Source organism: Pagrus pagrus (genome assembly GCF_965226575.1).
Source record: "Pagrus pagrus genome assembly, chromosome: 8".
Taxonomy (NCBI): Eukaryota; Metazoa; Chordata; class Actinopteri; order Spariformes; family Sparidae; genus Pagrus; species Pagrus pagrus.
In genome coordinates this window covers 28,584,337-28,605,736 of record NC_140192.1, presented here as the reverse complement: position 1 = coordinate 28,605,736, position 21,400 = coordinate 28,584,337, and the positions used below count along the sequence as shown (strand labels likewise).

Below are 21,400 nucleotides of genomic sequence, written 5' to 3'. Positions count from 1 at the left end.
ATTTTCACCATTTGTGTTACTTTTTCTGTGTCGAGGTGACAGCCATGTTGGGGTGGTGACGTATACTAAGTGAGATGTAGTTCGCTGAGTAGTTTGCCACAAAACTAAATGGTATTTTACTGTCTTTACAGCAAACTGTGACTTTGTTAACTTGCAAAATTATCTTTAAAATGCACAAACATCATATGTGTAATAAATAGCACAATTCAAATGGAATAAGAAATGTAGCCTATCTGTCTCTCCCAATGACTACTGTGCAATTTGTTCCAGAATAAAGTCCCATGCAGCACACTGGAAGGGACGTGACCTCGCCTCTATAAATAAATGTGAACAAATGAATGTTGGTAGGCTATAGGAATAATTACATATAGAAACGTTCATATCTAAATATATATAAAGATACATAAACACACGCATATTTAACATATATATATTCAATATCTAATTAAATGTGTATTAATCATGTATTTTATACGTTATTTCCCACAAACGATGCGCAACAAGAGCGCAAACACAACGTTCGTGAGCGGATTTAAGAAGCGCTTGCTTCCTACGTCAACGTGTCTGCATGGGGCGGGGTCGACGCATTTGCTCTTTGGTACACATATCACCGCTTTCTCGCGCGGTTCTGGATTGAAAAACGCGTGCGGACATATGTTGTTGACATGTGAAACGCTAGCTCGTGCCAGTCATATTTGCATCATGATGAACTGAGGGTCTGCTCTGATGTCTGGCAGCGACATGTGAGACACTTTCACTTCTCCCTGGACAGACAGGTTTCTTTAGCTTACATGCTACATCCGTAATGCGTTGACATTTGTTTCTGGAAGGAGTGAGGGCAGATAGTGGGTGTTGCTAGCTAACCTAACTTGGTTCTTAGCTAGCTAATGTTAGCTGTGTTAGCTGTCTTCTTGGAATAACTAGCAGGTCGGTTTAGCCAAAGTTTAGACTGGGGGTATTACTCCACTGACATGGACCTGACACCTGAATGGGGCGACGATGAGCGGATGGACTACATGTTCTCCGACTTCAAGGAGAACCGAGACGTCAACTCGACAGACTGGGACAGTAAGATGGACTTCTGGACGGTTCTGGTCTTAAAGAGCTGCAGGCGCCGCGGCGCCGTGTGTGTCAGCCTCCAGGAGCTGAACAAGACCTTCAGGAGGAAAGAGAAGTCCCCGCTGGGTTTGCCTACTGTCATCCAGTCCATGGCCAGGTAACCGTCGCTCTGTCTGCTCTGTCACTGCTGACTGTCGTACCTCTCTGGGTTAATATTAACTTTAACTTCTGCCAGGTGTGGGAAGGTCATGAGGGAGTCCGAGTTTGCTGCCAACGTGGACTGTGGCTGGCTGTCCTGGGGTGTCGGCCTGCTGCTGGTTAAGCCTCTGAAATGGACCTTTTCCACTCTGCTGGGGGGCAGCCGGGTGCCTCTGGAGGAGTCCTTTGTTGTCATTGAACTGGTCAAGGTTTGTCGAGCTGCGTGCCTCATGATGGGATTCAGAGGCATCACTGTACTCTATTATAATGATACTGTAGACGCCATCATTATTTATTTTAGTTCAACTTGCTTTCAGTAAGATGCTTGATCTAACATTGCACAACATCGATCTGATTTGATTATTTTATATGTTAACATTTCTACATGGTGTATAGACAAACATCCTCCAACACTGTACACACGTACATATTCAGCATCCTCTCAAACTGTCATAAATATCAACAATACTGTTTTATGATGTCATCATGAAACAGTATTTATCTATGAAGATAACTGCCCCTATATTTTATGTATACTGTTAACATGGTTGCACCATATTTTGTCAGATTTCATTTTCTTTTCATCATTCATCATTATTGATCTCTGCTTTTTCATCATTTATTGTAAGGATGCAAGAGCTTACATAGATTTATGTGTAATTACATGATATTTTTCAAAAAGAAATGAGAAAGATAAAATAGGCTTGTTTGGTTATTATTGATTTCTTTGAGCATTTCTGCCTCTCCTGATATAGATATCTAAGGATCCAGTGTAATGACTCGCTGTACAATTTCTGACAAATAATTATAAAAATGGTCCAAAAAAGTGTGTAAACCTCCAGACCATGTGTACTAAAGCCCCTTGTTGTTTTAATTTTCCATATTAAATCTCCCTTTAGTCTTTCGTTTGCAAAAGATATCCAGTACAACACCTTTCTCTTGCTCTATCTCAGGCATATCAATAGGATAATAAAGGTTATTATGGCTGCAGTTGCAACTAATGATGTATTAAATGGTGACATTTTTAAAATGTTTTTTCTCACAGTCAAATATGACATTCTCAAATATCTTTTCCTTTCCACAACTCAAAGATATTCAGTTGGTTGTCTTTGAGGCAGAGGTGCCAAAAGTAGAAGTAATGAAGTAAGCTCTGACAAGTACAGAGTATCCCTCTGAAGGACATTTCTACCGGCCAGTTCTGTGCAAAGCTAACTGAACCTCATGTCATATTAATATAATTAATATAAAGACTATTAAACTTAAAGGTAGAATCAGTAGGATTTGACCAAGCCAGTCCTTCTGAACTAGGGTCGGGCGATGTCTGCTGAATTGGCATATGACGATGTCGACAGTGAAACATCGTGATGGACGATGACATTGTTGTTTATGAATCTGAGGCAGCGTGTCCCCTCAGTGTTGTTGTAAGGCAGCAGTTGTGTATTAGCTCACCACTGTAGCCGCCGCTGTTTCCCACCATTGCTCTAACACAAATCTCCAACTGTGTCACCCTGCAGAGAAAACCATCTCCCGTTACCACCGACATACATCCCTGTGTCACGTTTAAAAGCGTCTTTGTTGGCTGATTGACAAAAAACAACTTCTAGACCTTCCTCAAGATTATTTCCAGTCGAATCAAAATGTCTGGAATAAATAAACTGTGATGCTAAGCAAGAGCAGTGTGTGGCATCTTCTTGTTTCAAGACTGAAGTCACACTTGCACCTGCATTTGGAGTTAGTTGGATGCACATCAACTTTGATCAGTAGAGAAAAAAAGGTCAATATTCTCTGATTTCAGCTTCTTAAATGAGAATTTCTGGTTTCTTTCCTCTATGATGGAAAACTGAATATCTTTGGGTTGTGGGCAAAACAAGACAGTTGAGGATGTCATCTTGGCCTTTTTCTGACATTTTATAGACCAAAAAAAAGTATTAATTGAGAAAATAACAAACAATGAGAATAATCATCAGTTGCAGCCTTAAATTGATCAGTAAAGGTCATGTTGGCAGCTGCTGGATGTACATTTTGTTATCTTTTGTTTTCCAGGAGAAAGCAGCAGAATTACTAGGGGTGTACCGGAGCAGTGAATATGCCAGCAGCTCCATCTTGTCATTTCAAGAGCTGTGTACTCTGTCCTCTGACGTGTGTGTTGATGAGAGCACCCTGTGCATGGCTCTCCTGCAGCTGCAGAGGGACAAACAAGTGACTGTTTCTTTGCACGAAGGCGAGAAGGTAAAGTATAACCTAGCATTCTACAAACTGTTCAGACATCAGGATCAAAACCCGTTGAGAGATATTTTCTTCTCTGACTGCTGGTGTAATGTTTTTTTTCTGTCTTTATGTGTCTTCTATACAGATTGTTAAGTTTTGTCAGCCTGGCCAAGAGCGTGTCTCCCCGGTCAGTGATGTTGATATCGGAATCTACCAGCTGCAGCGCAGTGAGAAGCTGCTGGGAGAGCGGGTGGAGAAACTGGGCGTTCAGGCTGACAAGTATATCAACTCAAATATGAACTTCAGTAGAAGTAGCATTAGTATTAGTATTGATTGATGATGTGCGGACTTAAACTGCAGTATAAGAGTCTGGTAGGTATTTGTAATCAACACAATCCATTTAGGTAAAGAAGTTGGTACTGTTATTTTAGATGATGACATATAAGGTGTACAGATGTGCAGTAACGGTGTGTGCAACTTGGTGCTTTAATAGTATTTTTTTCCAGCTGTGGAACTAATAGTCAGAAGGACTGCATTGTATTTAAATGTTCTGAATGTCAGACTTTGTGATTATTGCTAAAACTGCTTTGTATTGTCTAAGTGCAGATGCAAAGAGGAAGCAAGGATGCTGCTGAGGGAAGGGAAGAAATCACAGGTACTCACAGCAGATCATTTTTAATGTGCACAACCAGTTGTCAGAGCACTGTGTTCAGTGGTCATATTCACTGTCTTTCCTACAGGCTCTGAGGTGTTTAAGAGGCCGCAAAAGGGTAGAAAAGAGAGCCAACAACTTGTTTGCCAAACTGGAGTCCATCAGGGCGATCCTGGACAGAATAGCCCAGTCACAGACCGACAAGATGGTGAGAAGCAGACAGACATCGCCACTCTTTCTGTCTGTGTAATCCAATCTGTTGTCAGTATTTTAAGACGATGTTGAACATGTTTGTAGGTTATGCAAGCCTATCAGGCTGGAGTGGCAGCCCTGAGACTCTCTCTGAAGGATGTGACGGTGGAACGTGCTGAGAACCTTGTGGATCAAATTCAGGAGGTAGTTGCTTATTTTAAGACCATGAATTATGTATTTTATTATTTAAATAGGAACTTTTCATGATCGCTGGTGTATAAAACTAATGTCTGGTAACATGGTTGAATAGTAGTGAACTGTTTCAACTTTTATATTGGATTAAAGCCCTTTTTCTCAGGGCTGGGCAGTGTGGCCTTAAAGTAATATTGCACTATGAACTTATGTCTACAGTATTGTCAGTGTTGTCCCTGGAATCATTGGGTGTTTCATGTTCAGAAACATGAGATCTGTAGAAATCATTGGAACCGAAAACTCACAATATAGTTCAACTGTAACGCAGCCTTTAAAACCAGGAGAAGAAAACGTTTATGCCATATTGTAATATAACCATATCCAAAATTTAAGCTATATATATTCTCATACCTCGATAATATATAATATCAATATATTGCCCAGCCCTGCTTTTTCAAAATAACTAAAATGAAGCAGTCATGACGCCATTATGTTTTACTAAAGTCTGTACAGTGTTTTGGCCACCAGGGGTCACTCTCATTCATACTTATATTTTTGAGTCTGCCAGATAATTAACTTGAATCTTGCACTGAAGCATCCTCATGTGTCTTTTCTATGATTTAACCAGTTGTGTGACACTCATGATGAGGTGAACCAAACTCTATCCAGTGGAGTGACCGGCGCAGGTAAGTTGTACTGTCAGTTCCTTATTTAATATATTTTATATGTGGGTCATTACATATCAATTCACCAAGGCCCTCCTTGTTCATGTCATGGATTCTCTTGAAAAAATTAATTTTTCACTTGAGTTTTGAATTTTTGAAGTCGAGGTAAATTTAGTCATCTTTGTGATTCTTTGTATGTGTATTCTCAGCCTCGCCAACGTCTTAATTTTCTTTAGATTGGGTTAAAATGTATTACATTTATTTACATTTCATTTACATTTATTCATTTAAATAGTTGTAGACAGTAATCAAAAAATATTTTCTTAACCAAAAGGAAGAATCTTTATTTTTCAAAAATGTTTACTTTCTTGCGACCAAATTTTAATTCTGTGTAGTATTATTATACACTGCTCAAAAAAATTAGGGGAACACTTTATCGTCACAGTATAACACCACATCAGGGTAGTTCTATCACATCTAGAAGTGAATTGGTCCTGCATTAAACAGTGAGTGCCACAGATCAGGATTTTGCCAGGTCCCATGAATATAATAGAAGTACATGAATTTTTTTGAGAAAATCTACATGAACTGTGTAATGTTCTGAATTCTGTGCGAGTTGGCAGACATTGACCCAGTTGAACATCATGGAGATCTAAACATGTTGTGTTTTTTGCAGATGAAGACATGGATGAGTTGGAGGACGAACTGAAATCTTTGCTGGACGAGTCGAAGCCAGATTCCATCTCAGGTTTACCTGAAGTTCCAACAAGCATTCTGCGACCCTCCGGAGAGCTGAGCGTCACAGGTGACGACCTGCTCAGTTCTCTACCTGCTGTACCCTACAGCCCTGTGGATATAACCACTCAGCAGCTGGATGAAGAGTTGAAAATGTTGACTCTCACAGATTGAGGTTTTTGCCTTCATCTTTCCCTAACATTTGGGCTGTAATAGAAATGTTGTATAGTAACACATGGTCGCCTCTCTCCACAGGCTCTGATCAGAAGAAAATGACATCTCCAGCCAAGAGATTAGAGCCAGCACAGTGATAGCAAAACATGGCAAGTCTGAAGCTCTGCATCAACATATCAAACTATATCCATGAAAGAGTTCACAAAAGTACTTAAATAACAAAATTGACATTGAAGTGGTTGTAAACTCAATGGCAAGATGAAAACGAGGCACTTTACTGGATTTAATGAAAATAAGAATACCTTTCTGTGGCGGCTGCCAAAGAGAATTTTTAAAAATATATTTTCCTTTTGTAAATTATCACATTTTTCTGCTTGAAAGCTTTTAGATCCACTCTGCTGTCGGGATCTGAAGGATCTCAAGTCTAATGTGAAAATTTTGATCATTTAAAGTATGCTCTTTGGTATGCCACCACGAGGAAAGCTTTTAATTTTTGTGTGAAAATTAAAAGTGTGACAAGTATATTTGTCGTTTACAGTGAGTTGTGATGTCTTTAAATGTCCTTCATTGGCAGTCCTGTAAGTGCATTAAGTGGCCTTTTCACCTGTAATTATTATGAAACTTTCAAGAAAATATTATGCCAAATAATCTACAACCATGAGTGTATATTACGTAGTGTCATTGTAACATACATATGAAGACTGAGAGGTCTACCTTAAGTGAGTTTAACTAAATATGTTTCTGAAAATAAAATTTATTTTAATCATTTGTTAGTAATGGTATTCGTATGTCGGTCACTGTGCTCGAAGCAAACTAAGGAGGAACTCCATATTCAATAGTAGGAAACTTGAAGCAGCTGCATAAAAGAGGGTCGGGTTTAAACACAGAAGCACAATTCATGCTAAGGAAAAATATGTTCGACTCATTGATGATGGCCAAATCCGTCCCAGGGATAATATTTTATTAAGAACACTATTTCAAGATTTGCAAAGTGTTGGTGTCAAACGTCCTTTTCCTTTAAACTGTGGTGAGATTATCAGTGTTGGTGGTTCAGGAAATTCAGGAATCAGTTTTTACTGTGATTCAAGTAGGACACCTAGTGGCTGAATGGTTGAACCACAGACACGTTTGTATAAATGTATAAAATGTTTTCCATCTAGATTCACATCCTGTGTCAGTACCAACAGACACTTCAGAGTAAGTGTAACATTAAAGGAACAGCTCACAAAAAATTTAAATTCAGTCATTATCTCCCCACCCCCATGCTGACGGAAAGTCAAGTGATGTTTTGTAGTCCACCAAACATTTCTGGAGCTTCACAGCATTCTCCTAAACAACTGAAACGTCATTTGGCTCCATACAGCTTGTCTGATGTAATCCAAGTCTCTAGAAGCCCAGAGATCCCAAATTAATTTGAAAAGGCGTTATTTTCACCTTCGGCACATGGTTGAGCTTGTGCACCCACTTCAGACGGGGTGCACTCTAACACTTAGCAGCTGCCGTGATGATTTCAGCTTTAAAAAGGCTGTAAATAACATCTTTTTAAACATATTTGGGATCTTGGGGCTTCTGGGGACTTGGATTATACTGGACGAGCTGTATAGAGCCAGTTTTTCTTCTTTAAGATTGTTGCGAAGCTCCAGAAACGTTTTGTGGACTATGAAACTTCACCTAACTTTCCATCGGCATGGGGGTGAGTAGATAATGTCTTTCACTTTTGGGTGAACTGTTCCTTTAAGAACCTGCAGTCATTGAACAGACATGTTAGACAGTGCTCTCCACATCCATCGACAAAACATCAAATGAGTGAATATCTTCTCGGAAGAATGGTGTTCATCTCACCAGTGGACTTCCAGAAAATTCTAATATTTACCGACGTTCTTCTAGAGGCTCAAAATGGTTCAACACCTTAGTAATATTGTCATTTTCTTTATTTTGTCACCATATGTACAAACAGAAACCAAATAACCAAACCCAAAAAAACATTCCTTTATTGTATTGATTCATACTTCAAGGACAAGTGATGTTAATGTGAAAAGCAGGTTATTAAGTGATTATAATCACCTTCGTGTTGGTGGTGCAGTGACTACAGTAAATATCTGAGGTGCTTAGGGTTCTCTATTAAACAATAAATAAAAATAAAAAAACATTGATGTACACAAATGTACAGCCTTTATAAAGTACTTAGTTAATATCACAAAATTCTATTACAGCATTATTTTTTATTTCAAAATGCCCCTTGTATCCCAAATAACATTAACGGATATTGTTTAAGCCTTAATTCTCTCGTTTGAATCACACACTCAGTCTCTCTCTCTCACACACACCCTTCACCTTCATTTCATACTGCATTTACACATGTGCACCACTGCTGCAAGTCAACAACAGAAAGGTGAATTTAAAGCTCTTTCACCCTTCACCAGCAAACTTCAATTGCACATTATGCAGCTTGTACCTACAGTAACATTATTAAACTGATATAGAAGAAGATGAGGGGGGGGATTAGTTTAATGATTTCAATTTTACCCTCTATGAAGCTGCAGACATGTTGTTATATAGTTTGTTGATATGTCCGGAGTACATTTGACATGATGGAGCAGACAGAGATATGTAACGGTAACTATTAGCCATGACTACACTACTCAGCTTGTGTATGGTTGACCCAGTCAAGCAGGCACTGATGCAGATATTTGGCTGAGAGTTTGTTTTTCGCACCACATGAGACAGAATGATGTGAAAGTCAACATGTGTATAATACAAGATCAACAACGGGCCGTGAATAAGAAACATTTGGCATGCTTTATATTTTGTAACGTATATAAAGAAAAGTCTGCATGGAATACCATGAACAAAATGATCATTTTGTATTTTTTTTTATATTGCAGTGTTGCATAAAAAGCAGGCTACACAGTGGGTCAGGCTCCTTCCTGCTCTTGCAGTGTAGTGTGTATACAGTAGATGTGTGTGTGCGTTAATGTGCATGTTAGCGTTGCAGTGCTAAACTGTCCTGTCAGCTCCCGAACGCTTCCGCACAACCTTCTCCTCATTGACCTGGTCCACTGCCAGTGTCTCCAGCTCTGCTTGCGGCGGGGCCAGGGGAGGGGTGCCGTGAGGGATGCGGTGTGCCACGCCCACATGAGCCCTGTACTGACGGTCCCGAGCAGGGCTGTGACGAGGGCTGGCCATAGCACCCAGGGGAGTGATAGGGGAGCGCTCTGAGGCAATAGGAGGGATAACGGCAGGCCGCTCTCGCACCACCTGCGGTTCAGGGGACTCTCTTCCAGCCTGCAGGAAGGGTGTGGGGTCGGGCATGGCGTCCACCGTCTCCCGTAGAACCAGCCGCCTACCGTCGGGGCCAAGTCGATACACCTCTGTCAGCTCTGGGTGAAGAGGCTGGGAGAGACTTTTCTTCATGCGGCGCCGTGGGGTCTCAGGCTGCCTGTCCTTGGCCGGAGGAGGTGTGGGCTTGTATGAGGTGACTGGACTGACGTTGGGGCTGGCCTCAGACGAACTGCCAGCTAGCAGCTTCTTCTTGGTGGCGTGCAGCTGTGAGGTAAGGTACGCAATAGTGCTTGCTCTCTGCTCCAGCTCCCCAGACAGAACAGCCAGCTTGTGGCTCTTCATCTTCAGCTCCTCCAGGTACTTCTTCTCCCTCTCCTTTATGGTGTTCTCCAGAACGGAGATCATGGCGTTCTTCTGCTCAAGGTCCCTGAGCAGCTCTGTGTTCTCCTCCTCCTTCTTCTTCAACTGGGCCTCCAGCTCCTCACACCTCCTTTGCAGCTCCTTGCATCGGACCTCACTGCTGTCTGCACACACAATAAAAAACAGTTAAACACACAACATGTATATCATTTTTGCCAATTTTTATAGGGTCTCTGAATCCAAAGTATAATTGCCGCCTTGCAGTTGCATGCCTCCGCACACCAGTCAAGTTGCTTTTCCTGAGCTATGCCGTTGAATAATCACCAGAACATCTTTTGCAGAATATTATGTCACAGTTGAAATTGATCTTATCCAACTAGATGTGAAATTTTGTCATAATTATCATGAATTGTTGAGTCATGGCCAACAATGTGTTATGTGGGTTTGCAGTGACCTTGATCTTTGACCACCAAAATCTAGTCAGTTCATCCTCGAGTCCAAGATCACTTTGTACCTTTTGGGATTAAAAAGTGGATTTATCTTCACTCCTGTTTATCAACCTGACTGCAGCAGCGATCAGTGAAGGTGACCTCCGTTGTCGGGACTTTATGTTCTGTAATGTTGACTGCTGACTGGACCTGAAGTTGGAATGTACTTAACTTCATGAACGTGAAGTTACTGAGAGGAGAGGGGAAACACTGAAGACTTGGGCAAGTAACACAAATGAACACGTCAAACTTGCTTCACTAGTGGTGAACGCACCATTAAGCAACCACCACTGCTTATGAAAATAGGTCTGACGAGCCTCAGGCACAAATATTCAAGATGAGGTAGTGTTTTAGAATAAATGCACAAGATTCATGCAGTAGGTAAACAGCAAACACGAGTGCACATAAATAAGTGCACACAAAAATACACATATCCCCAGACAGCCCAGTCATTAGTCCATTAAGTGCAGACACTATGGAAAGTCTGTCAGCTGACAGAGACAGTATGATCCTATGGAGACTCATCTGCAGAGAGCTCCAGTTTCATATAACAGCTCTGGTAGACATCAGGGCACTGCTCTCCTCTGACCTTCACTGCTGCTGCCCTGCCACGCCCATACATACAGTCATGTTGGCAAAAACTGTGGAATTAAATACACTCGAGTACAGCGTTATGAATGTAAACGTGCATAAGAAAAATGCAGGTTTTTGATGTCTAGTTTACATTAACATTTCCTAAAGTCAGTTTCCTCTCAATTACAGTGATGGTTTAAAAGATGACAGTGCTTTTTCTCATTGTTTTAAAGTGCAGCTGGTAAATTTTCACCCCAGCTGGAACAGCTGAGCCCTGCTGCACTAAACAGGTTGCAGGCTGTGCATTAGCACTGTGTGACAGGTAATCTCATTTCCAGCACTCCGATCTCTGAGATGTTCAACACTAACATGATAGTGCCTCTAAGTGGAGGAGCTAACAATACCGCACAGATCTGGGGCAGCCATGTTGAAAAGCCTACGACATTATGATCCTGGTGAGCTGCAACATGTGACACACACCAGCGAGGTCATCTGTCACCTGTAAATAATCAAACTTTACACAGCCTGTATGAGGCCTCCATACTGCACTGTTCTGTACTTCCAGCCAGTTCAAAGACCGGAGCTGAATCAGAGCACTGTTGTGACCCCGCGTCATGGACATGGTAATGTGGGGGGAGGGGTAATTGCCAATGTTGGTTGGTTTTTACTTTTGAAGAATCACCGCTAATTCATGTCCACATTCTGGACATTCAACACATCTCATTTCCTATAACTTCTTCACAATGAAATCCCCCCGTTATTTAGTCATTTAAAAGCTTTTACTATGAAGCAGCATCACAAGAAATGTTCCTGAAACAGCTGAAAGTGAACATGATGAAACAGTTAAACACAGCAGATGTTTCTAAGTGCTGTATCGTAGGCAACTGGAAGTGTTTCAGTTTCTTGAAGATGTTTCACCTCTCATCCAAGATGTTTCTTCAGTTCAACTAACTGGAGGGGAGTTGCAGGCTTTTAAACCCTGTGTGGGAGTGCCTAAGTGGACAGCAGAGTCTTGACTGACATTATTGATTACTCTGCTGTCCACTTACATCTGGTTCGATTCCCCTGGTCTGCATGTCAAAGTGTCCTTGAGCATGATGCTGAACCCCAAAATGCTCCTGATGTGCTGGTCGGCACCTTGCATGGCAGCCACCGCCATCAGTGTATGAATGTATGCATGAATTACTGTAAGTCACTTTGGACAAAAGCGTCTGCTAAATGTCCTAAATGTAAAGTACAAACAGGACGAGAAAAACTAGAGATTCAGTTAGAAGCTACAAAAGAACTGAAAGCTGAAAACAGACTTTTAAAAAATTATGTCTCTCAGGTTTCCTGCACAGACATGAGTTGAGTATCAATTTTAGGGGGACACAGGTGCTTGTTAAGGATTGGTCACAGTCACCGCAGCTCGGTTGGAGGCAGGGCGGCCACGGCTTGGCCCTACCCTGGAGCTGGTCCATTGGTGGCGCAGCTCGGCTCGGCTTAACTCGCCGCAGTAAAACGGGGGATGGAAAAGCAAATCAGTGTGGCTCGGTTTGACTTGGTGCGGCCAAAAGTGCTAGTGGAAAAACTGTGCCACCACCAGGAAACAAACAGAGGCCTCTGCTCTCAGGCCTGTGCACTGACAGCAGAAACACAGATGTCTAACCTTGACCTCTGCTGTTGCTGTTGCATGTCCACAATTTTTCATCACTTTAAAAAAATCCAACATAACTCTTGAGATATTACTGGAGTGGATATCATTATCAAATGTCCAGTTCTTCTTTTGTCAGAGTAGTACTCAAAAGGAAAAAAGAAAATTCTGTCAATATTTCTCAGGTGAAGTTTCGAAGACCACCCAAAATTTCTGGAGCTTCGCAGCAAAACAGTGTTAATACAGCTTAATACAACTTGTCCAGTGTCTAGAAGTGTCAACATCCAAAGTTGAGTTGTTGTTTTTAGTCATTGTGGTTACAGTCACTGTTGGTAGTGGCTGTTTTTGTATTTCCGTTTTATTTTTAGTTTTTGATGCCTGTATTTAATGTGTTTTATTATGTTTTTTTTTGTTTTTGTTTTTTTAACCTTAAAAGCTTAACCAGCTTATGTCAGTGGTAAAACTGATGTGCATGTGGCATGTGGCTTACCTGTGGAATCAGAGCTTCTCACAGTCAGCTCATATGTCAGGTCTGTGAAAAAAAAAGAAGAGGGTTACTTACATGTCAGTGCCACATGAGGTTGCAGCTATCACACAGCATGCATGTTGGGAACAGCGCTGCATGTCGGTACTTTCCATATGGTGGAGAATTCATTTAACAAGATTAGTGAGAGTTCCACGTCAGGTTCAGTGGCAGGTTAGCCAAGGATAGGGACATCAGGGCTGCAGCAGACAGCGTCCTGTGTGACCTTCTTCACATCCTCCCTTTGTGGAAGAGTGGATCTATCACTGGTGGTACGCTCAAGGCAGGTTTGGGTCTGCTGAATCACTACAGTGCCTGAGTGCACTTACCAGAATAATACCTATATCAATTCAAGGAAGCTGGGATCAATGTTGTTTGTTTTACTGTTTTCAAGTGTTAAATCTTTTCTCCTGATATATTCTCTAAGAGGTTATTTAATGTGCTGGTTTTTCGCAAAAGGGAGGGATGTTAATGATTAATGATTTATCGATTAATCAACAATCAGAGATGGGCACAAACACAAATGAAAAATACTTGCTTATCAAATCATCAAAACAAAACACAAAATACTGATATGAGAAAACTTATTTAAATAAAAACTTTGTTCTGTGTCAATTAAAAAATACAAAAAGACATTCTTTACAAATTATATTAATATATTTTATCCATTTAATAGCCTAAATATAGGTTGGCTTATGTTGGATAGCAACAGCTCCGAAACTGAAATAAAGTCAATATTTTTTGTTATTAATTTATCGTTAAAGTAACTTAATGATGACTTTATCTATTCTTTCAATGAGGCCTTCTCCGATTTTGCATCGAACATAGATCAAGTCAGTGGTTAAAGCCATTTCCTAATGGAAAAACATTTTTTCAATATTAATGTTTAACTGATGATAATTTGTTAAGGCAGTTGACTGTCTAATATCTATCTAAATAAAATGTGCATCCCTTTGCAGCAGCGTTAATAGAAGAGGTGACTACCTGTGGCTGTGCTCACCTGTGCATTGCTGTTGTAATCTGCGGATCTCTGCATGAAGCCCCTTCAATGTGCTGGCGTGGTCCTGTTGGAGAAAGAGCAGGTTCTTCTGTGCACTCTGCAGCTGATTTTCCAGCGTGACATTTGCTGATGCCATGGCTGATTACGTCCGCACACCAGTCTCGCAACCTTCGGAGACAGAGAAAAGAGAGAGAAGGTAAAGATGATAAACAAGCAAATCCACCTTGCCAACACGCTGTTAATTCTCACTCTGTCGCCCATTTGGATGTGCTCCATCTTTGCTCCGTCTGCCAATTGGCCAAAACAATCTGCCTTAGATGACCGATCGAAGTAATCGCAATTAGATAATACAATCAAATGCTTTCACACTTCAGCTAACAGAGCAAGTGTAAATATTGTAACCCTATTCATTGATAAATAAGAGCAGCAAACATGGCTAGGATGCACTACAATAAACAGATTATTAATAATGCTGGGTCTCTGCTACAATGAGACTTTATAAGAGAAAAGCTCAGCAGACATAAATGATTGAGAGCCTGAGAGTGAGCAGTGCAGGCCTTCAACTCAGACACTAATCTAATATATGCTAATGAAATCAATACTGTTTAATGTAATTTCTTTAGGACATACAGTGGAAAGCCTATTCCTCAACACAGACGAAAGATAAGACTATAAAGTTCAATTTAGGTGGCGACTTAGAGAACAGTATCAGGTGCAGATCCTGTAGAATATCTTTACTACACTTAATGAAAATAAATACAACAGATGGCAGGAATGACATCTCCTTCTGCTTTGTTATTGACTCTCTTACCAGAGTCAATAACAACAAAAACAAAGGAAAAATCTAATCTTTACACATTAATAGGCTTGTCAAAATAATTGTTTTTTGTTGGATGATGTAAGAGCTGAAATGATCAAAAAGAAAATGAATTAAAACATTATTTTCATAATCTATTAATAGTTACAGTCTTTTTTCAATCAAAAATGTCAAACATTTGTTGGTTCCAATTGGGGTTGCAAGTAACATTTACTTTCATTATCGAATAATACATTTTCCCAACTAATCAAGAAATCACTTAATGCTCAGGACAATTTCCAAGAGCCCTAAGTGACATCCTCAAATTGTTTCTTTTGTCTAAGCAACAGTCCAAAACCCCAAATCTCTTGATTTAGAGAGATACAGTTGTGGTCAAAACTTGATATACACTTGTAAAATTTTAATTCAAAATTAAAATGGGCCCAGAAAAGTCATAATCACTCAAAATAAGTTAAGAGGCCTGTCAAAATTCTGTGGTGGATTTTTGTGTTTTGGTGTTTTGCTTTCTGTTGTGCTTGCAGAGGTGCATTGAGAGGCTGGGCGGAGTTTTCCCTTCACCGGAGCTGCAGACACACACGCACCTGCAGCAGATTGGCCTGCTGATGAGCTCTGGTCTTCATGCTACCTGCTGCCAGATAAATCATCAAACATAGATCAGTCAGACGTGGTACATGGCTCCGACTATATCGCCTACTAGTGTTTCTACTTGTGTTTTTGTGCTTTCTCTTGGAGATCTAATATTTCTTTGTTCTACCTCCAGTGGCTCCGCATCCAGCAACCCTGCTCTCCGTACCTCTGCAGCCAACAGCCTTGCCCTGCGCTCACCTGAGCCTCACGTCACACTATCCACCAGCACCACCGTGAGCAACCTCTCCTCCTCCTTCCGTCTCCCGGATGGAGACGCCAGCCTGGGTATCTCCCCACCTTCACCTGCAGTTACCTTGTGAAGTCAAATAAATTACCTTGCACTCTACTCCCTGCCTCACTGTCCACTTTTGGGTCCAACTACACACAACGAGGTGTAACACTTTTCTGCGTCCGCACTTACTAAAACTGCGTTCACTCCCTGTTTTTGTACTGGTCTGTAATATGTAGAGTTTGCCTAATGTTATCTTTGATCTGCCGACCTTTGATAAACCCCGACTGATCTTCATCGATCAAATCTGACCTTAAGTTTTCTATCCTATTAACAATGACTGAAGTAAATATCTTATAGTCAACAAAGAATAGAGATCAGTCTATAGGATTCACAATATATATATATATATATTTTCCCTCTTTCGCTATAGCTGAAATCACAGCTTCCTTCCATGAAGGGGGAAGATTTAGAAATATATTAGATATTAATTCATTTAATGTAGAAATTAATTTTTCATTTTGCATTTCCCCTATACATGGTAAGTCTAATGAATTAAGAAATTCTTGAATCTTGTATTCTTTTGCTGGGGGCTATGAATATAAATATAAATCAAATTTTTGAAAACGTTCTCTATTTCTTCAAATTTATATAGTAATTGTTTTGTATGGGGGTCTCTAATCTTATGTATTGTAGCAGAGGCTTGCTGAACCCTAACACGCCTCGCTGAATATTTAGCCGCTTTAGGACCAGATTCATAGTAGGTTTGTTTAGTGAACCTTAATTTTTTCTCTATTTCATTACTAAGAATGTCATCTATCTGTTGTTTTGTTACTGATATTTGTATAAAGTTCCCTAACACATCAAACAACAGCTGGGTCCTATTTCTCTTATTGTTAGTTGTATCACGTTTAACATTTAGAATCATATTGCAATCTCCGGCACAAATTAGGATTCCTTCAGTCTCCAGAGCTATGGTCTCAAACACCACCCTTAAAAACAATTATCACTACTAGGTGGTACATAAACATTAACCAAAGTAACCACATTGTTATCTATTTTCCCATTAACTATTACAAATCTCCCCTCTTTATCAGTCAACACTTTGGTGAGTTTGAAATTAAGAGAGTAAGATATAATAGCCAGTCTTCTTTTGAGGCTCTTCTTAAAATTACTAAAAGTATTTTTATGACCTAACTTTGTCATGCTCTTTAAGGGATAAATGTGTTTCCTTTATATATCACTTGATTTTTTTCTTTCTTCATTTTAGCTAACAAATTTCAAAATAAAACAAAACAATCAATAAAATGTGAAACACGTCTTACAATGGTAGGGAATTCCCTATTTATTCTGGCATCATGTTGAATAAATGTGGATGACATTTCTTATGTAAACGAACACGCATGTAAACACAACGGAAAAATGACCAAGATAATTTACATCCAAAAGTATGAGACCTCATTGAAAATCTTAAATATTGTCACGTAAACCTTGAAGTTCGAGGATTCAGAAAGTAAATTGAAGTATCAGAAGTCAGGAGAAATTATGTTATTATTAGTAGGACTTTCTCAACATCAAATCATGATTAGACTAAAGGTTTCTAAGGGGGCAGTGCATGTAACTCTAATACACTTTATCCAAAGCACGATCAAGCACACCCAAAGTGACCACACCATCAGAAGATCAATACATCAAGCTTTTCCCTGAGACATAGAAAAGCATCTTCATCACAGATACAGAATTGACTAAATAAACAACAACAAGACTCCAATCAACAGTTGTCCTGTCAAAAGAAGGCTGAGGATGAGTAGCGGTTTCTAAATCACTTCTCAGGAGGGGAAACAAGAACAAACACTTGAGGTGGGCTGAGAAATACCAGAACGTCACAGTGGATCATGAAAAAAGTTCCATTTACTGTTGAATCCAAGTTCTAGATTTCTGTCGGTTAGAATACACATACACCCTACAACAGAAGGGTGTATGTAGGGAGACAAACAGGAGAGAGAATGAAACCACAGTGTTTCAAACCCACAGTGAAACATGGTGGTGGGAATATTCAAGTCTGGGAGTGTTTTGGACACCTGCTCTGAACTGACTCCACCCTGACAAGGAAGATGTACCAATCCATTCTCCAGAGACATGCTCCACCCTCTGGTTTGATCTTTGTGGAGAAGGATGAGTACTGCAGCAGGATAATGAGCCCAAAACTCTGACAAAACTACTTGGAGACAAAAGAAGACCATGGTATCCTGAATGTTATGGACTTCCTCCACAGTCACCTGACCTCAACCCCACTGAACATTATGGAGGCACTTGAAGACTGAGAAAGCCAAGTAAAAAAAAGCATTCTGTGATCACAAGCTGCTTGGAACACTGGAGAACATGAGTCAGCAGGTTTTACACTAACTTGTGGAGCCAGCTTGAGTGCATGCCTTCATTAAAGCAAAGGGGAGACAAACTAAATGCTAAGATATGGACACGGCCTCTGCTAATGGGGTGCACTGCACGCTCTACCAGCTGAGCTACTTGGGTGCCCCGATATTATGATTTGAAATGAAAAAAATAATACTACATTTAGAACAGATGCAAATTAGAAGTACCCTAACCCTAACCCTAACCCTTGACTAGGGTTGCAACAGTACAATATTTTCAATAACCATCACAGAAAATATCATGGTTTGACAGTATCATGGTATATAGTATTACATAATGATTATTATTATTTTTATCATTTGTATCAATTATAAAGAAATAAAGACCCTTAAAGAAATAAAATAGACAGGTTTTTCTGTTGAACAAGTGCTTACTATAACTTCAGAAAATAGCCTGTCCTGAGTCCTGACAGACATGAAACTTGATATAAACTTGAAGTATATACATTTTTAACAACACTAATATGGTAAAATTCAATACTGTGGATATAAGAAATACTACTAATAATATGTAGAAATACTACAGTATGACTTGCAACCAGTAATACGTCCAATCCTAACCCTTGTGGTCTCAGACTTGCTGTTCATCAATAAGTTGATAATGTATGACAATATATATACCATACATCGATAACGTAACTACTGTGATAGACCTATACATCAATAGACATCACAATGACACTGAGGGTGGCATGAGGGCTATCACTCTCTTCCTTCCCTGCCTCGCCCCACCTACTTCCTCCCACCCTTCATTGGAAGTCCTTGTTTCCAGAGCCAGCGAGAGAGAAACAATCACTCCATCCCAACAGCTCCACCCTGCCAGACAACTGAGAGTTGAGAGCACATTGATCCCTGCTACATCCCCTCCTGAGTGCAGAGAAAGCCTCTCCCTGCATGCATAAGAGTGCTTCAATAAAACATCCCAGAGCTTCTCACTATTACATCATCAGCTCACTCACATGAATTATATATCCTTCGACACCTCGCTGGACACACTCCCCAGTTTCAGCAGTGTGATTTTTTTTGGTGTTGTCATGGCTTACAGGCGGATAGGAAATGAGAATGTGAGGACCAAAACACAGGCTGGTAATCACAAATGGAGCCAGTGGTGTGTCATAATGGCTGAGGAGATAATCTATTATTGATGAGTAATGTGGAGTCCTTCCGGTAAACTCTGCACTGCAAGCATATCTCTCATCCCTGATCTTTTCCTAGAATGGCTTAGATAGCTTTCCATTCGCAAAGACGTGACCTCAGCTACCTTAAAACATGGCACATGCCATACTGTGGAGGTGACAATGGGAGTGGTATTTTCATGAATTCAACAGAGACAATAAAGTTTAGATCTCTTTGTTCAGAGACAATGTAGGAGGTAAATAAGAAGCCAACAAAGACAGAGATTGTGTCTCTTCTTTATCTTAAACACAAACATCACAACAGCATCTAACCATTCAGAGGAAATAAATAATCAATGAACTGCAGCAGCATGTAACATTAGCTAGTAGCTACAACTAGAGCTTATCAGTCACTGGTCTGTGGTGAAGCTGTGGTGAGGCAAAATGCGAAACACTCCGTATTATCCAAGCTACTGCTACGATGTATAAAACTTAAATTAACAATAAATAAACTGCTAACAGCTTAACTAATATAACCATTAACAATAGCAAACAGGACATGAGCAACGTGTTGACACCGACGCCTGATACTTTCCACGGCACTTTCAATTTCAGCACCTGCATTGCGGACAGCACCCCAAAGCAACAGTTCACATTAAACTGCTGCTGGTTCTGACACAAGCTGCCAGAGGATCACTACTTCACACAACCGTTATCGTCAAGCTTCAGACAGCGATATCATCCAGGACATGACCTTCTTTTTATCATCAGCAAACGTATTAGAGGACGTAAAGCGAGCGGTGCTTGTGAACGGCTTCCAAACATCTCAATTTCCTCGTTGTTTTATGACCTGAACCTCACTGGATGCCATGACTGCATTCGGTATAGTCATCACAAAGGCTGTCCTTGCGGCTAATGTTGTGTACGGCTGCTGTCCAGGGAGGAGCTGTCCAGTTAACAGAACCGCAAACAAGCTAGCTGAGAAAAACGTCACACCAAACTGCCTTTAAAATCCGTACGACTAGTGGAATATAAATAACGTGTTTCGGCATTGAGTTGTTCTGGTAAATTCAGCATACGCTGAACCCTCCAAACAGGCCCTAATTTTAATAAAAGTCCAGTTTTTAGCTCAAATGGCCACACATCGCTACCGTATCATTTAAGATTTCTCTGACGAAGACACAGCCAGTCCATTGTAAGGGTTGAGATGTCAATGAGATGAACCTGCTTGGATGAATGCCGAATCGAAAAATACACAAAAATAAGTCCTATTGCGTTTGAAAATACGCATAGTAATACCAAAATTGCGGAATTTCCAAAATGTCTTTGAATTAATCTCCATGCAGGGGAAGTACGTATGAGGATTTAATTATGCTAGCTTAGCTGAACGGCTAACTAGGATACAACAGCACATTATCTCGTGGAGAGCTTACCTTATGGCTAAAATACGCGTGCGTCGAGTGTCCTGTAAACGGCTGTAGATGGTTAAACAGACTAGCCACACCGGCTAAGTGCGTTCTGCCTTGCGGGTCATGTTGGTGATGCCGTCAGTGGCTCGCCTTGGTCGGGTGAGAGGGGAGGGTGGCTTGGGGGTGGCTGTGTCAGTTTTCTATCATCTCCCTGAGCTACTAGACAAAATAAAGCGATGCATCATGGGAAACCCGGGGAGGCTGTATTGAGCCCAATCACAGTTATTTCTAATCATGTAATTCAACATTAACGGTTCAAACTAAGACTTTAATGCTCAAAGCACAACACAAGACGCGACAAAGGATTTACCGACCTTGTATGATATGTAATGTTGAAGTCGCGGTTGTCAGGGGCGAGCCACAGTTTTCAGTCACTAGCATCATCACTATAGCAACAAGACCTGTCACCTGTTCTATGGTTATGCGTTCCCGCCATCTAGTGGCAGCACCGGGAAAGGCAGTACTGCAATTAGTGACATACCTGATTTTTCTTAGTGCTTACTACACTGTATTTAGGTGCCAGGTTTAACGTTCATTATGTGCCAGCGTGAGGTAAATTACATAAATTAATGTAAACAGATGGAAGCTATCAGAGTACAGCTGGTGGACAGCAGAGAGGAGTGTTGACCTTCAGTGGCAAATTACAGCATCCTGTGACGCCAGTTTTGTTGAACTTACACAAAAGCAACAGCATCCCACACTGTAGAATACACAGTATATCTGTTGTTTGTGCCAGTACTGTTTTGGTAATCTGATTTGACCAACTGTATTTGCTTC

General features: G+C 40.5%; 2 protein-coding genes across 6 annotated transcripts; one reads left to right on the top strand and one right to left on the bottom strand.

Moving 5' to 3' along the window:
• Positions 1-599: 599 nt before the first annotated feature.
• Positions 600-6,841, top strand: chmp7 (charged multivesicular body protein 7). 2 transcript variants are annotated; one of them, XM_084359864.1, is made up of 10 exons: positions 600-1,216; positions 1,295-1,466; positions 3,301-3,486; positions 3,611-3,744; positions 4,072-4,120; positions 4,206-4,325; positions 4,415-4,513; positions 5,130-5,187; positions 5,843-5,971; positions 6,157-6,841. In XM_084359864.1, exons 1-10 carry the CDS (start codon positions 972-974, stop codon positions 6,210-6,212), a joined length of 1,248 nt encoding a protein of 415 aa, XP_084215990.1. In that variant the 5' UTR covers positions 600-971; the 3' UTR covers positions 6,213-6,841. The 2 variants fall into 2 exon arrangements, with proteins under 2 accessions (XP_084215990.1, XP_084215989.1); XM_084359863.1 differs by having other exon boundaries at positions 601-1,216; positions 5,843-6,076.
• A 1,207-nt stretch (positions 6,842-8,048) lies between these two features.
• On the bottom strand, positions 8,049-21,001 carry ccdc92 (coiled-coil domain containing 92). Of its 4 annotated transcripts, none has more exons than XM_084358864.1 (5): positions 20,938-21,001; positions 20,588-20,779; positions 13,935-14,102; positions 12,902-12,943; positions 8,049-9,881 (listed from the first exon to the last, which is right to left on the bottom strand). In XM_084358864.1, the coding sequence occupies exons 3-5, from the start codon at positions 14,068-14,070 to the stop codon at positions 9,073-9,075; spliced, it is 987 nt and encodes a 328-aa protein (XP_084214990.1). In that variant the 5' UTR covers positions 14,071-14,102; positions 20,588-20,779; positions 20,938-21,001; the 3' UTR covers positions 8,049-9,072. The 4 variants fall into 4 exon arrangements, with proteins under 4 accessions (XP_084214990.1, XP_084214991.1, XP_084214992.1 ...); XM_084358865.1 differs by lacking the exon at positions 20,938-21,001 and adding an exon at positions 15,577-15,691 and having other exon boundaries at positions 20,588-20,931; XM_084358866.1 differs by lacking the exon at positions 20,588-20,779 and having other exon boundaries at positions 20,938-21,000.
• Positions 21,002-21,400: the final 399 nt, after the last annotated feature.